At 52.8% G+C, this 16473-nt stretch overlaps 5 protein-coding genes across 5 annotated transcripts; 4 read left to right on the plus strand and 1 right to left on the minus strand.

Moving 5' to 3' along the window:
• Positions 1-630: 630 nt before the first annotated feature.
• On the plus strand, positions 631-5197 carry J4E78_009975 (uncharacterized protein; the record flags this gene model as incomplete). The annotated part of the gene is made up of 4 exons (XM_049370558.1): positions 631-2556; positions 2619-2807; positions 3677-4295; positions 4344-5197. The coding sequence occupies 4 exons, from the start codon at positions 631-633 to the stop codon at positions 5195-5197; spliced, it is 3588 nt and encodes a 1195-aa protein (XP_049217729.1).
• Positions 5198-6618: 1421 nt separating this feature from the next.
• On the plus strand, positions 6619-7911 carry RCD1 (Cell differentiation protein rcd1; the record flags this gene model as incomplete). Its single annotated transcript, XM_049370559.1, has 4 exons — positions 6619-7051; positions 7101-7256; positions 7303-7678; positions 7728-7911. 4 exons carry the CDS (start codon positions 6619-6621, stop codon positions 7909-7911), a joined length of 1149 nt encoding a protein of 382 aa, XP_049217730.1.
• An 806-nt stretch (positions 7912-8717) lies between these two features.
• On the plus strand, positions 8718-9472 carry CRP74 (60S ribosomal protein L10a; the record flags this gene model as incomplete). Its single annotated transcript, XM_049370560.1, has 3 exons — positions 8718-8901; positions 8953-9032; positions 9083-9472. The coding sequence occupies 3 exons, from the start codon at positions 8718-8720 to the stop codon at positions 9470-9472; spliced, it is 654 nt and encodes a 217-aa protein (XP_049217731.1).
• Positions 9473-10571: 1099 nt separating this feature from the next.
• J4E78_009978 (uncharacterized protein) lies at positions 10572-11215 on the minus strand (the record flags this gene model as incomplete). The annotated part of the gene is made up of 2 exons (XM_049370561.1): positions 10572-11086; positions 11149-11215. The coding sequence occupies 2 exons, from the start codon at positions 11213-11215 to the stop codon at positions 10572-10574; spliced, it is 582 nt and encodes a 193-aa protein (XP_049217732.1).
• A 587-nt stretch (positions 11216-11802) lies between these two features.
• J4E78_009979 (uncharacterized protein) lies at positions 11803-14605 on the plus strand (the record flags this gene model as incomplete). Its single annotated transcript, XM_049370562.1, has 3 exons — positions 11803-11828; positions 11921-13796; positions 13844-14605. The coding sequence occupies 3 exons, from the start codon at positions 11803-11805 to the stop codon at positions 14603-14605; spliced, it is 2664 nt and encodes an 887-aa protein (XP_049217733.1).
• Positions 14606-16473: the final 1868 nt, after the last annotated feature.

A 16473-nucleotide genomic window follows, 5' to 3' on the forward strand; every position in this document is an offset into this window, starting at 1 on the left:
GCTTGATAGCAGCGCTGTACACTAACAAGGCTTACTTGATATGTCACTTCCGCCCCCAGCCTAGAGTATATGGAGGCTTTGGCGCTTGATGGCGCTTGATTAGTGTTATTTTCGACATGCCCCACCAAACCATCACCATCCTCGTGCCGCTAGCTGGAGAGACCGAAGGATGTAGGGCAAAGCCGTCGCAAGTATCGCACACTGCAGCGCTACAACAGCGCAGAGGGGATGCAGGCATGTGGACGGCCTTCTACACTATCGTTGATAGGTCAAATATGCCTTCCGGCTGATTTGTGTTCACAAGACCGGGCGCATGAGGATGCCGCTAGTGATCAGGCAGCTTTCAGCCCCCATTCCAGCAAGAGGGGCGCAATTCCTTCAAGTTCTGCTGCAGCCGCACCTTTGCTGACATTCCCGCTTTCTTACGTTACCTTCTCTTTATACTGTGTCACCTCTGCTGCTGTGCCGCCCCCTCAGCGTCAACCCCGCTCTGTGTGTCCACGCCGCAACTGAGACCAACCCAAAGGTTTTGGATTGATTGCTCTGCTTTGTCCTCACTTCAATTTTCAGACCGAACAGTCAGGATAGTTTTTCTACATTTCACCCGTCTTTTCAGCCTCTTCGCCCACTATGCCACGAGCATCCGACTGGGACCCGAGTTACTCGACGGACGATGAGTGGTCCAGGCACAAAGTCACAAAGGACACTTTGAACATTCACACCCGTCATGTTCATCCCCCCGCACCCCGACCCCCACCGCGGAGAGTCCAAGACGACGAGGTCTATCGTCCTGACTACGGTCGTCGCACGACAGAGTTTCTGGCTCCTGAAGTGCACTATACAACCGGTCTCCATCGAACTCGCTCACAAGGTCATGCGCCTGCTCCCAACGTGACAATCTACAACACCAGTCACCTGGATAACGATAGCCACCCCCGTGTAAGCACTGAGCAGAAGGGTCAAGACGCCAGTCCCCGTGGCCGACGCATGCCTGGTGGGTTTGAGGACCTGGAAGATAATATTGCTGCGCTGCGAGCAGACATAAAGAAGGAGCACCGGTCGCGCTCTAGGCACGAGTATGAGCATCAACGTGCTCCTGAGCCGAACTACGAAGACAAGATCAAGTTGACACTTGCTGAGCAACGCCTTAGAGATCTCGAAGATAGGCTTGAGAGGGAGCGTCAGGAGCGATACCATCATCATTCGCCAGATCGTAGTTACGAGGACAAAGTCAAGTTGACACTTGCTGAGCAGCGGCTTCGGGACGCTGAACAGCAACTCGAAAGGGAAAGGCGTCATCACTCGTCAGATGGCTACAAGGATAAGATACAAGAGGCACTAACGCAACAACGCCTTGAAGAAGCCGAGGAGAAGGCTGAACGAGAACGTTGGGAGAGGGAAACCGAGAGACGGGAAGAATTGGCCAGGCGCAGGGTTGAGCTTGAGTTCATCCATGACAGAAGGGACCGTGAGACAGAAGCGGAAAACATCAAGAGAATGGAGGAGAGTATGCGTCGCGATTGGGAGTTGAAGCGAGAGAGGGAAGACCGAGACCGCGAGCGACGCGATATCGACGAGGAGAGGAAGAAAGCTCAAATCATCGCCGAGAACAGGGCGAAGATGTCCAGAGAGCAAAGGGAGGCTGAGGAACAGCGCGACAAGATGCTTGCCAAACTAGAGAGGGAGCAGAGAGAACAGGATGACGAACGCAAGCGAATACTTGCCGAGGCCAAGCTCAAGCAAGCCAGAGAGCAACGCGAGGCCGAGGAACAGCGTGAGAAGATTCTGTCTGACATGGAGAAGAAGAAGAAGCGAGAGAACGAAGAACGCGCGCGCATCATTGCGGAGAACACGGCTAAGCTTGAGAAGGAGGCACGTGAGCGTGAACTCAAGGAGAAGGCATTTGAAGAAGAGCGCAAGCGAATCATCGCTGATAACGAAGCCAAAGTAGCTAAACAGGCAAGAGAGGCAAAAGAAGCTCAACAGCGTGCTGTCGATGAATACCAACGGAAGAAGGCCAAAGAAGAGGCCGAAGCTCAAGCAGAGAAAGACCGTATCATCTACGAGTACGAGCGCAAGAAGATCTTAGACGCCGACAAGGAGAAGCGAGCTAAAGAGGAGCTCATCATGAAGCTCAAACTCGAAGAGGAAGAGCGAAAGCGCAAGGAAAAGGAAGAATTCGACGCCTTTACGCGAAAGCAGCAAGCGGCAGAAGAAGCCGAGAAGCGGAAGAAAGAGGCCCAGGAGAAGGAGCTCGAGGAAACGATGCGCAAGCGACTCGCTCAATTCGGCTTCCAAGACAACCAGATCCAGGCGCTCGTCAACCCGGACAAGCAGCGTGAGCTCCAGGCAGGCATGATGCCTAACCATCCTCTCCACCCAATCGCTCCTCCTGCGCCTCCGCCACCGCCGCACCACCACCACTCTCATTCTCACTCCCACTCTTCTTCGCATCAAATCGCTATTGCACCGCCGCCTACCTACGCCAAGGTACACAGAAGCCATCTCGACGTCGAGACGCTGCACTACTACGATATCCCCTACGAATTCGATGTTGTAAGTCCTCATCCACCAACGCTGTACTCTGCTACCAAGTACTATACTAACATCCTACCCAGAACCCCGAATACATCATCGTCCTCCGCGAAATGTCCCAACGCGAAACCGACATCCTCTTCGAGCATACCCGTCGTCTGCGCACTGGACACGGTAGCAAGTTGTTCATTGAATCGGAAGGAAGAGATAGACACGGTAAGAAGGAGTATGCTTTTGTGAGGAAGAAGTCGAGGTCTAGGTCGAGGAGTGTGGTTGGTGGGTCGTCTAGGCAGACGAATATCAGTTTGGGAGAGATGTTTTATGGTAGATAAGGGGGTTGATATTGAGTTTTATGATGCGGTTATGTTTTGGAGGTGTTGGTTTCTTTGCTCATGACGACATATACCAATCTTCTCTCTAGGATCTTATACATACACATAGGTACCTTTGCTCGGTTGTTCTGTTACGTAGTTATCTATGCATGGATTTGGCTTGTTGTCGATCTCGATCTCGACTCATGTGGCTTCACCTGTCTACGTCGCTTGCGATGCTGTGTAACGCTTTGCGCATGTGCGTGCGTCTCAACGACTTCCAGCTCTTCACCGGTGTTGTGTTACGTCGATTCGGGTCTACGGTCTTTGGGCGGACGGTGCTGATCTTCTAATCCATTCCAGCTCAAGGACGTGCGACTTAATCTATGCCACGCGCGATCTTACCAACTGCCGCTTTCACAGAATCTGGGGGGTGAAGAGTGTAGCACGTGCTTGTGCGTCATCCATGGATCGCACCTGCCTGACAGCTCTAGGGCTGACGCGTGGGGCCCACTCACGCCTCTTGCCTCGGCATGCGGTCGGCTTCTGATCTCCGGGAACATGACGCTCAGTTGCCGCAACACCATCACTCCGACAGACTCTCTCACACTTTCCTTCTAGCATGCGTTGATACCCCTCTTAGTGCACTTTTATTCCTTCTTGATTCGACATGGCGGAGCTTTGTGGGCCTTCAAATGCCCTGCAAAACTTCCAGAAGCACACGACCGTAGACCGGACGCTTCAGCAGGACCGCTTGGTGGGCAGACATTCACCGGCGCAGGTGTGTGGTCATACCGAAATCTTGCGCTTCGCCATCTAAACTGTAGCAGGGCTTTAGATCATCTCCGGGACCAAACGTAGGCGCGTTAGATAACGAGTTTGAAGCCTTTCAAGCCGGCGGCCGGCCTCTTCCAACACAGAACTTCCAACCCTTCGATCCACGATTCGCGCAACCTCCTCCCCAGTTTGCGCAAGCTCCACAAGCACCCGACTGGGCGGCCGACTTTCAACGCTTGAACGTTAGCAGTCCGCCGCCACAAACGTTCCAGCAACAGCGACAGCAGCCGGCGAGCGCAGCGTCAGCATGGCATCAGGACTTCTTGAGGCAGCAGACTCCGGTCGCACAGGCGCCTACATTACAGCAACCCCCGTATGGAGGCATGTCGGGATACAACATGGGTGGATTTGGTGGACAAGCATACATGCAGACCCCAACTTTCCAGAACGCCCAAGTCTCAGAGGTCGCGCAAGGAAAGCAGCGCGCCCAGGATGACGTACCGGCGTTCGACGAGGCGGCTTTCGAACAAGCATTTGCGCAGGCGCAACAAGACATGATGGAGACGGCAGAGGCAGAGCAAGTACACACACAGCCAGCGCAAGAGGCGCTGGATCTGGACCGGCCGGGTGAGATGGATCCTCTTCTTCAACGGATACGAGAAACGCGGCCAGGTGTGTAGTGTCCGTCTAACCAACTACGAGTGCTGACTGTGCGCTTAGCTGTCTACTCCGCCATCCAAGTCTGGAGCGAGACCGGTCTCGGACGAACCGACGAAGCAGTAGCATACCTCGAGAACATGGATCGTCTGGAGAAGAGCGGCACACTGGTACAAGATGCGAATGAGGGGAAATGGATCGTTGATTCTCTTCAAAGAATCGTGAACCGCGATGCGCCTGCAGAAGTCAAGACCCGCGCCGAAGAGCTCATCAAAGCCATCAACCAACGCCTCATGTCGCAATACCCACTGGGCTCACGCGTCCAGATGAGCGAAGAGCAAATATGGCAGGATCTAGAAGCAGCAGGCTACATGCGAACCCCAGAGCCGCTACAACACTTCGAACAGAAACCCGAAGAAGAGCAGAAGCAAGAACAACCGCCAAGAAATGAGGACGACGAAATGGCAGCAACAGCAGGCCGGTTGTTAGAGCGCGTAGCAGACAACACAAGCGAGAAGTTCCAAAACTCACAGTTCCTCGGACTAATGCGCCGCCTACGAGACCGCGAAGTAAGAGTACAAGAGGACAAGATTGTCGAAGTTGATGCCAGCGCTCCACAATCACAGTCGCAGCCAACAAACACAATGACCACACCCCAAACCACCATCTCCCAACAGCCATCCCAATCACAACCACCCTCATCAACGCAAATCCCCGAAATCGACCCCACAATCCTCTCCCACGCCGCCACCGACTTCGAAGCCCCAATCTACTACGGCGAGGACCCACAACCACAGCAGTATGCCCAGCCTCCTCCTCCTTCCTCCCCACATAATCCTCTCCGGGAGTCCCTAATAACTGATGAGATTTCAGAACAGTATAGATACTACAATGTCAATGCCGCTTATCACCGGTGAGACCATGTTTACGGAGCCACGGCGTTTTATCCCAAGACATGAGCAGGATGAGGATCTTTGGAGGGATACGGTGGTGCCGGGGAGGGATCCGGTGACGCAAGTGAGGGGGAGTGGGTAGATGTCAAATTCAATCACATGACGGAGTCCTGGCAAGATGAACTCGTCGAGAAATATCTACCAATCCGCCGCATCCTGCTGAAATGAAGTGACTCGTGTAGCCTGGCTTCGTTCGGAAGCGTCAGCGCTCCATGCATTCAGGATATCCCGAACTTCCTTGTGCTCGGTAACCGTTGCAAAGTAAGACTCATGTAATAGCTAATCAGGGTGTTCTGTTTGCTCCTTGAGCCCAAGGACGGTGTCCAAGGAGGTGATGAGAATCTTGAGGTGTTCAACATCGGATCCTCGACAAGCGCGTCATGACTCCATCCTTGCCACAATAATGTCGGCATCTACACTGTTCATCAATTCCATCACTGAGATTATGCGGCTTTCATGGACCCGCGGATGTCTGGCAGAAGCACAGATCTGTCAACTCCTCCTAGATGTCGACGCCGGATTCACTCGCACCATCACTTCGTACAAGGAAACCTCTGGAACAGGTTTCCAGCCTGTATGAAGACGAAACTATGCAAAGGAGATAATCTGATGTAAATGTAGGCTCTAAGGTGTTCAGGTCTTTTTATTGAATAAAGTACATTAGAGTCTGGTATTAGTGATTGCGCGATATTCAAGGATATGATATCGACGCATACAAGCGGATCAACTTGATTGGTACTAAGTTTCTTGCTCTTGTTGGGTAGATCTGTATCGAGTTTCTTGTACATTCCGCGGTCGGTTTTGCAAGATGCATAGTATTGTTTGGTCCTAGAATACATGTTCTCCGCTGGATTGAGCTATCCCTGGGATGCTGTTTACAAAACGGCGGGTTATCCACGAGCTTGCTCCGCGTGCATCGCGCAGATGTTGGAGCTCGTCTTCAGATAGTGGTGGAGCCATTGGCGATCAGTTGTTACAACATGCTTTGGTTGAAGCGCCACTGCTACAAAGCACGTTAACATAAGAAAACACTAAACAACCTGAAGCCTACGTTGACGTTAGATAACCTGCATTGCAAATTTCAACTTGATGTAGTCTACAGACCTGTCCAGCGTTTTCTGGTATGAGGTGAAAGTATGTAGAGATAGCTGCTTTACTGAGGAAGCATGACGCCAAAAATAGCTGACTAACCGTGGAAGGCCCCGGCGCTAGCGGGGTGTTTCGCGACTCCATGAGTGCTCTCGAGTGCTGCCAGACTCACCACGTCCGATTTCCCCACCGCGTGACCTCGCAAGCAATCGCCGCCTCACCATATAAAGTCGCGCAAACCTTGTTATCTTACCTCCACCCCACAATCAATACGAACCTGTCGGTAATCGCGGCCAATGCAACATTTCCTCGCGCAACAGCAGCAGCAGCAGCAGCAGTACGGCGACTGGCCCGCTCAAGCTCAAGCCCATGGCCATCACCAGCAACCGCAACACCATGTAGGCCAGCACGGACAACACCAAGCCCAGGCCGCCCAGCTGCACGCTCAACAACAACAGGCCCAGGCCGTCCAGGCGGCGGCCCAGCGACAGTACCACCAACAACTCGCCGCCAGCAATGGCACCACCCTTCCCGGCAACAACGCCGTCCCCCGCGGCCCCGCGAACGACGTCCAGACCACCGATATCGGAATGACGGAGGAGAACAGGCGCGTCTTGGAGTGGATAGCCCAGCTCATGAAGCCTGCCACGCGTGAGGCTGCTCTTCTGGAACTGAGCAAGAAGCGAGAACAAGTTCCGGAGTTGGCTCTGATCCTCTGGCACTCTTTTGGTACGCGTATCGTGTTGTCGAAAATGCGACGGGATACTAACGACTCCAGGTGTCATGGCCTCGCTCCTCCAAGAGATCATCTCCGTCTACCCTCTGCTCAACCCGTCGCAATTGACCGCTGCCGCTTCTAACCGTGTGTGCAACGCTCTTGCGCTTCTCCAGTGTGTCGCTTCGCATACCGAAACTCGCGGCCTATTCTTGAGCGGTAAGTAAGACATCGCACTGAGGAGACGTAGCTAATGCACTCACAGCGCACATCCCGCTCTTCCTCTACCCGTTCCTCAACACAACGTCCAAGTCGCGGCCTTTCGAATACCTGCGTCTTACATCTCTCGGTGTCATTGGCGCTCTGGTGAAGAACGACTCTAGTGAGGTTATTAACTTCCTCTTGACAACTGAGATCATCCCGCTTTGCCTGCGTATCATGGAGACTGGCTCGGAGCTCAGCAAGACAGTGGCCATCTTCATCGTTCAGAAGATCCTGCTAGACGACATCGGTCTTGCCTACATCTGTCAGACCTACGAGCGCTTTTATGCTGTCGGCACCGTACTCAGCAACATGGTCAACCAACTTGTGGAGCAGCAAACCGTTCGCCTGCTCAAGCACGTTGTTAGGTGTTTCCTTCGGTATGCACACTCCATGTCCGTCTTTTGTACTTGTAACTAACTTTGCCAGCTTGAGCGATAACGCTCGTGCTCGCGAAGCGCTTCGCCAGTGCTTACCAGAGCCTCTCCGCGACGCCACCTTCTCATCTGTTCTTCGAGACGACGCAGCCACTAAGCGCTGTCTTGCTCAACTCTTGATCAACCTCTCCGACAACGTCGTCGATGCCGCCAACAACCAGCAGCTCATGCACTAGGAGACATGCAATGGGGAGCACAAAACACCTCCTCTGCACATCTGGCACATCTGGCACAGGTACCTTCGATGATCTTGAATACCTCTCCTTCGCCTTTTGTATATTTCTAGCTTCGGCTTTTGCTTCATTTGGCGCGGCAGTACGCGTAGACGACATACCCCTCAGTTGCGATCGGATTGGGCTTACGAAAATGGTGCGGCGGATACGGCGTTAGGGTTTCTCACACGGGATACCCCGTAGCAACACTGTGCTTGGGCAGATGCTACTTCCTTTAACTTGTGTTTATTGACTTTGTTCTTCTTACTCTCATGGTTATGGCGAGGAGTTTTCGGGCATTGCATGGCGTAGTGCACTCATCAATGCACGGATTCTAGGAGGAAAAGTCAAGTGTATAGTATCATTTTTTATTTCTTCCATGCATGCGAGCAATGCAGAAGCATGTTTCATCGACATTCGTGCAAGCTAGTCGTGATGTATTCTTTGTAATTGCCAAAAGTGACATGAAGGTTTTCAATGCAACCCGTCTGGGGTATGTGTGGAATGACATGCGACGTATCCCTTTAAAGCGCAATTTGACGGCGATACCCATAGCAGAGAACACGAGCATAGGCGAAATGTTATTTTCCATGTCAACCTTGGAAAGTGACTGCCATCAGGCGTCCAAAGCGGACTAGCGTGGACTTCGCTAGCGGCGAAACGGCCACAGTCAAGCGACAAATCCGCCGCCACTTTTCTCTCTTCTTCAACCACCACCGCTACAGAGCCACCAAAGGAACCGATATCCTCTGGGAGACACATCAGCCAACATGTCGAAAATCTCTGTCGCCGGCGTTCGTACGAACGTTCAACAGCTCCTTGAGTACTCCAACGAGACCAAGAAGAGGAACTTCCTCGAGACCGTCGAGCTCCAGATCGGCCTCAAGAACTACGACCCCCAGCGTGACAAGCGTTTCTCCGGAACCATCAAGCTCCCCACCCTTCCCCGCCCTCGTAAGTTGATACCGGTGCGCAAATGAGAGAGCGCATGCTAACAAGTCCCAGGCATGAGCATCTGCGTTCTTGGTGACCAGCACGACATTGACCGTGCCAAGCACCATGGTGTCGATGCCATGAGCACTGATGTAAGCACTCTCTGAGGTCCTCAGCCTAGACATGTCTAACAACTCTACAGGACTTGAAGAAGCTCAACAAGAACAAGAAGCTCATCAAGAAGCTCGCGAAGAAGTACGACGCCTTCGTTGCCTCCGACGCCCTCATCAAGCAGATTCCCCGTCTCCTCGGACCCGGTCTCTCCAAGGCCGGAAAGTTCCCCACACCCGTCTCGCACGCTGAGGACCTCGCCAACAAGATGAACGAAGTCAAGTCCACCATCAAGTTCCAGTTGAAGAAGGTTCTGTGCATGGGTGTCGCTATCGGCAACGTTGGCATGACTGAGGACGAGCTGATCGGTAACATCATGTTGGCCATCAACTACCTCGTCTCGCTTCTTAAGAAGGGATGGCAGAACGTGGGCTCCTTGACCATCAAGGCCACCATGAGCCCCCCCAAGCGCCTCTACTAGAGAGTTGGTCGCTACGTCTGCTGGGTTATGTCGTGGTGAGCTGTCGAAAGACGGCTTGCTATGAATCACGATCTTACGGAATCTCGATGGAACGAACAATGGGTCTAGCTAGCTTGAATGCATGCATGAACCCATAAATATTGTCTTTGCCGTGAAACCATACTATGATTGAGCCTTGACCTGTACGCTGAAGTGCGCATGCGATGAACCTGCATGGCGTCACAGAAGTCTCGACCTTCCCTTTGAACATAGGCTATCCCATTGCAGCCTGATATCCGCGCTCCCATCTCGAATTTTCACCTCGCACGGCCAACCATCCACTCTACCAACCTCTCCCGCCTTGCGCCCCACCGCCGAACTTTTCCCATCCAAACCTGCAATCCTCTGTGCGCAGCGCTGACTAATCTCCACTCTAGCTCCTTGGCACCGCCTACAAAACCACGCACGCCTCCGTCCCTCGTTCTGCTTCTCCATCATCAGTTAGGAAATCTACATCCTATGTATATTATCGTGGCTCCACGCAAGTGGCATGCTGAGAGTTGTCCCTCCTTTCTCTGTGGACAGTTCTCCGTTCCCGGCCCCGTAGATCGATATCCGCCCGTCATCCTTACCAATTGCAATTATCCGTGAAAAGATGGATTGGAGTTGTGGGACGGTGTGGGACACCCTTTTGTTTGTGAATGTGCAGTTTGTGATTCAGTGCTGGCTTCGGCGCTGGGATGTCATGAAAGGCTCATCGCTGCGACGACGCTTGTTGTGCCTGCTATGCTCACATGGTGTTGCGATGCTGCGCAGAACTTTTCGAAGTTTTTGTGGGGTATTTCCGCTCAACGCGTTGCGACTGGAGAGAGACGCTATGCCTTAAAGACATGCGACACTAGAGTGCACTTGCCATGCCTTACTCTATGTAGGGTATATCAGGGTTCAACTTGGCTGTGCATATCGCCCTGCCCGCGTTCGATGGCGCAGGATCGGCCCTGTAGCTGGCTGCACCTCACGTTCTCTGCTCAGACCCCATGGCCGCGTCTGGATATGCAATGAGATGAGATTATATATTCTGCCACATTATGTATCTATGCACCGTCTACACAAGTCCACCTCATCGCCGTTGTGTGTCCCTCCACTTGTCAAACGCCACCTCAGCAGACTCGCTCGTCATGCCACACCGTTCACCCAACATACTCCATGTCCTCATCCTTATAATCTTCTCGACTGCCCTCTCATTGCGCATGAGCATAGCCAAGCTCTCTGTCCTCGCCTCCTGTGGAAAGTAGCGCCCCGAGTATGGATCTAATCGCTCATCTACAGTCCTCTCTCTCGCTTTGGCGTCTTCGATCTGCCGTAGTACACTATCCGGATCGTCTGGGTCTGGCGATGTTGCGACACCGGCGCAGTAGTCTAAGACATCTGATCGCACTGCCCAGCTCGGGAACAGCACCTTTTCCTTGAACCCCTCACATTGCTCTGGCTGTAGCGACCGACCGTGATCAGGTGACGGCAGCTGTCGCGTGCTTGTTGAGGTCGGATCGAAGCCTCGTTGTGCGGGTGTGAGGAGGGCGTTGAGGTTCTGTGTTATGGAGTCGTCGATTGCGCCGCGTGATATGCGGAGGAAGTCTGTTTCAGCCGACTTGCGCATTAGTTAGTGAGCTGGCTAGCAAGTCTATGAGAGTGCTGACCTCGCAGTGCGGTTTGGTTGAAGCAGAATTGTGGCGTGAGGCGAGGTGCCGCAGATGGTTTCGACATTTTCGGCGGCGAGGAGGACTGGGACGGGGTGGTAGAGGTAGACGGCTCCGAACGTTTCCAGAAGTAGTTCGCCAGCTTGAAGTCAGTTAATATTAGTAAACACGGTGTTTTGTAGAGCTGTAAAGTTGCAGATGTCAATGCTGGATATGCCGCCTAGTCCATGGCGTGTAATGATGTCAGCACCCCATCCAAGGGAAAATAGGACAGCTACCTCTGCAAAGCACAACTATAGACAGAAAAGCTAAGAGAACTAGATTGCCTTTGCATCTCACAGCAGTGTATTTCCAACACTAATGTAGGCTGCAAGGCACTTGTTCAGTTTTCCCGTGAACGCGATATCAGCAAGGGTCTGCTCGCTCGAGGTTCGCGTTTGGCAAGCGCGTAGGAGGCGCGCTTTGATACCCGTGGACGCGCCTGCCGCCTGGAACACCATGCCCTTCCGCTTCGCTGCCTGTTGCACTTCAACAACACGACTCCATTTAAAGTCAGCGCCCTCAATCCGATTGTTGCAGTCGTCTTCCATCTTTCTACGCCGCAATTGCCCTCAGCAGCCTGGTGGCGCACACGACACTCGCACTTTCGTAGCCATGGCTCCGAAGCAGGCCACTCTCGGGTATGTAAAGTCTTCTCAGACTACGTTAGGGTGCGGCGACGGCATTGGAATTCTCCTACAAGCCAATTGGACAACGCTTACGGTCTCTACAGAAAGTTCTTCGGGAAACCCAACGGCGACGCAGCGAAGCAACAATCGAAACTCTCCTTCTCCACGAGGCCGAAGCCTGCAAAGAAAGACGTAGAGGCCAAAGAGGAACCTAAGTCATCGCCAGAAGAGGTGAAGAAAGAAGAGAATGACGATGTCGATTCAGACGCAGACGTCAGGGCACCCGCCAAGGAGAAGGTAGAGACGGATGACGATGCGATGGAAGTCGACAGTACAACCTCCGAAACTGGAAAGAAGAGGCAAATAAAAGAAGAGCAAGAGGAGGAGTCCGAAGAAGAACCCCCAACAAAACGACAACGGAGAAAGCCAGCGCAGGAGAAGGAAAAGCCAAAGAAGGCAGCTGCGAAGCCAAAGGCCGACAAAGCACCAGTAAAGTCGAAGAAGGCGGCTGCTAAACCGAAAGCTGCAACACCAGAGGACGACGACGAGGAAGTGTCAGCGCCGGCAAAGGTCGCGAAGGGCAAGAAGAAAGAGGCGAAATCGTCACCTGTACCCGAGGATGATGCCGACTCAAACAAGGAAGAGGAAGAGATCGTGAGCTCCGAGGAGGAGCCAGAAGAGGTCAAGACCAAGGCGAGGAAGAAGGTTCAGACAACGCTTTCGTCCAACACCAAGGACCCTTATCCTGACTGGAAACCGGGTGAGCCAGTGCCATACGCCGCACTCTGCACAACGTTCTCGAAGATCGAAATGACGACGAAGCGCCTGGAGATTCTCGCCCACTGCTCGCTGTTCCTCCGCCAAGTCTTGCGACTGACACCTTCTGACATGCTCCCAACCGTCATGCTCATGGTCAACAAGCTCGCAGCCGACTACGCAGGCATCGAGCTTGGTATCGGCGAGTCTCTGATCATGAAGGCTGTCTCCGAGAGTACTGGTCGAAACCTACAACAGATCAAGAGCGACCAGAACGAGATTGGTGATCTTGGACTTGTTGCAGCGAAGAGTCGATCCAAACAGCCTACCATGTTCAAGCCCAAGGCTTTGACAATAGAAGGCGTACGCAAGGGCCTCATGGGGATTGCTACTGTTGAAGGACAAGGTGCTCAAGGACGAAAGGTGGACGGTATCAAGAAGCTTCTATCGGCAGCTGATGCGCACAACTCAGGCAAGCATGTTGACATTGAAAAGGACAAGGGTGGACCTAGCGAAGCCAAGTTCATCGTCCGGACACTAGAGGGAAAGCTTCGATTGGGTCTTGCTGAGAAGACTGTGGTAGTCGCTGTCGCGCAAGCTATGATCTTCCACGAGATGTCACAGAAGGGCAAGACGCCATCGACTGAAGACTTGGCAAAGGCCGAGGCCACGCTGAAGACCGTCTACAGTGAGCTTCCCAGCTACGAAGTCATCATACCCGCTATGCTTGAGCACGGTATCATGAACCTACGAGAGAACTGTCGCCTGCAGCCTGGTGTACCGCTCAAACCTATGCTTGCCAAACCAACAAAGTCAATCACGGAAGTTTTGGATCGTTTTGAAGGCAAGGACTTCACATGCGAGTACAAATACGACGGCGAGCGTGCCCAAATACACTTTGTCTCTCACGACGCAAAAATGGAGCTGGCGACTGCGGCTCCTACAGCCGGCAAGAGCGACCGCGGTGTTTCAAACATCTTCTCACGAAACTCGGAAGACCTGTCCAAAAAGTACCCTGATATCCTGGCCAAGCTGCCTACCTGGGTCAAGGAAGGCACCCAAAGCTTCGTTCTTGATTGCGAGACGGTTGCTTGGGACATGGTGGAAAAGAAGGTGTTGCCATTCCAGCAGCTCATGACGCGAAAGAGGAAAGATGTCAAGGTCGAGGACGTAAAGGTCAAGGTCTGCGTATTCGCTTTCGATCTTCTCTACTTGAACGGCGAGGTAGGCTTCTTGATCCCTACTTACTGCATTGTCGCTAACAACCGCAGGCTCTCGTGACCAAGTCCTTCCGTGAGCGTCGTGAACATCTCAATGAAGCCTTCATACCTGTTGAAGGAGAGTTTGCACTCGCCAAGTTTGGCAATACCAACGAGTTGGAAGAGATCCAAATTCTTCTCGAAGACTCCGTTAAAGAAGGCTGCGAAGGCCTCATGGTAAAGATGCTGGACGGACCAGAGTCTTACTACGAGCCATCGAAGCGCTCGCAGAACTGGCTCAAGGTCAAGAAAGATTATCTTGCCGGCGTGGGCGACTCTCTGGATCTTGTTGTCCTGGGGGCCTATTACGGCAAGGGTAAGCGCACAAGCTGGTATGGCGCCTTCCTGCTCGCCTGCTACAACCCCTCGACGGAGAAGTACGAGACTGTTTGCAACATCGGTACCGGTTTCTCGGAAGCTATTCTTGAGACTCTCCACAAGACGCTCTCCGAGATTGTTATCGACCGCCCTAAGCCCTTCTATACCCATTCTACCGGCAACAAAGACCAGCCCGATGTCTGGTTTGAGCCGCGCTATGTCTGGGAAGTCAAGACGGCCGATTTAACCCTGTCTCCACGATACAGGGCTGCCGCAGATGAGGTGTCTGGTGGCGGCAAGGGCGTCAGTCTGAGATTCCCCCGATTCATCAAGGAGAGAGACGACAAGAAGCCTGACCAAGCAAGCTCAAGTCGCATGATTGCTGAGATGTACCAGAGGCAGGAGAGTGTCAGCAAAAGCAAGGGCCCGAGTGCTGATGATGACTTTGAATATTGAGGTGGTGATGGTTCAGGTCAAGCGGAATGGGGTACAATATTGCAGGAAGATATTTCATGTCCTGTGACGAGGATTCTATAGCATAGTAACGCCGAAACTTCTAGGTCGTTGACTCGCGACCCATGATGAAAACTGACTCGCTCATTCGCAACGAAGTACTCGAACAATCGAAAGCTCGTATAGTGGGAATCTTGGCCTGCTCTACACTAATACCATAACATAGATGCCCTAGTAGTACATATCTCCTTCTAGTATTGCTATTCATCAAGGTTTCCAAACCACAAGCATGGCCACAATCGACGATATCCTCGCTTACAAATAATCAGTACCACCCCAACGGTAACAAGGCGGCCAGCTTCGTCAAGCAGCTAAGCCGGCCTCCGTCCAATTCACGGCATTCGCCATCGCAGACATCACGCTACGAAGGCAAACACATCGAGAAACCCATGAACCATCGGCCCACAAACAGGCCACACCAGTCCCCACAGCTCTACTTTCTGCAAACTCCACCTTGGCCCTAGCTCCCCTCGCCTTGGGTCTGTGAGCGAAGAGCGGCACGAACCTCCGCGCTCCACTAGGGCGTCGTCCCGACGCAATCTTAGCTCCTCATTGGCCCAACCTGTCTCCCGAACCGATTGCTGCATCCTCGCGTAGCGTGATTGTGGTCTTGGGAGTAGGACAGTGATCGCGATTTGGGGGCGGTGCTCCGCGGAATATTTCGCCGGTGTGGGATGGCTTCACCTTTTTTCTTTGACGCAATTGGATTGCCTGTTTAAGATGGGTGTGGATCAGCGCAGGGGATTGGTCTGGATTTGGATTCCGTGGGTGTGGCTAATGTGGTGGGCATGATTGATGCAGGTGGTGGTTGAAAGGGGTGTTGCTGGTACGATTATGCTGGCGAGAGACTTTGTTGTAGTGGATCTGGGATTGTTGGCGCTTGCAGCTTGGAGTCTTCTTGTCTAGATGATACCGGTTTCAATACATTGTGCATGCATCCTTCTCGTTGTTTGTGTCACTGGCGGCGGGAACAACAACTAGGTAGGTAAATCTCGCGAGCGGTGGATTCGGTCTTGCAGATCAGCAGCTTCCGATCCGAACCAAGCCTGTCATCCGAGAAGGGTGTAGGATTAGTCTAGCAGAAAGCTAGAACGAACTGCGAATATAGGTGTAGTGTCTCAAGTTCCATTGAAAAGTCATGCTATGACTAGGCAGTGCAAGGCAGGAGCAAATGCCTATAACCGGCGCTTATAACCTAGCATCAGCGCCAACACACCCTCGCCAGTACCAGAAGGTCGCAGAGATTACTTACAATCGGCGATATACCACAGCACCATGAGTAGCAGTCACAGTACCTGGTAGTCCAAAAGCCCCACTGCGGCACACGCACCCACATCTACCACCCAATACAACTGACATCGGGCAAATCAACCGCGTCCCATTTCCACGGACCGCACTGCCCACACGCCAAACTACCAGCTAACAGTGCCGAAAAACCCATAACCAGAAACAAGCCCCCATCCCAACAATCGCATTTGGGGCGACCAAGAAGTGAAACCCCCATTAGTAAACTTTTCGGGTTTAGTTCATCTGCAACAATGCGTATGCAGGGTCCATGACCCGGTGGCGAAAGGCAACGCTACAGGCCACGCGATCGGCGGATAGCGTGGTTAGCGACGTTCTTACATATCCGTGAGGTATCGCAAGAGCTGTGGCAAGATCGAGGAATTCGAATCGAGAAGACGTTTGGTCCGCAAGCGGGCGGAGCGAGTGGGTAATATTGATGTTTTGCGAGGGTGAGTCGTATTGTTTTCTGATAAACCAAGTCGGCTTTAGTTGTACAAGTACAGTCAATCCAATTTCCGAATGTT

This window comes from Alternaria triticimaculans (genome assembly GCF_023758025.1).
Source record: "Alternaria triticimaculans strain BMP 0046 chromosome Unknown scaffold_25, whole genome shotgun sequence".
Classification (NCBI taxonomy): domain Eukaryota; kingdom Fungi; phylum Ascomycota; class Dothideomycetes; order Pleosporales; family Pleosporaceae; genus Alternaria; species Alternaria triticimaculans.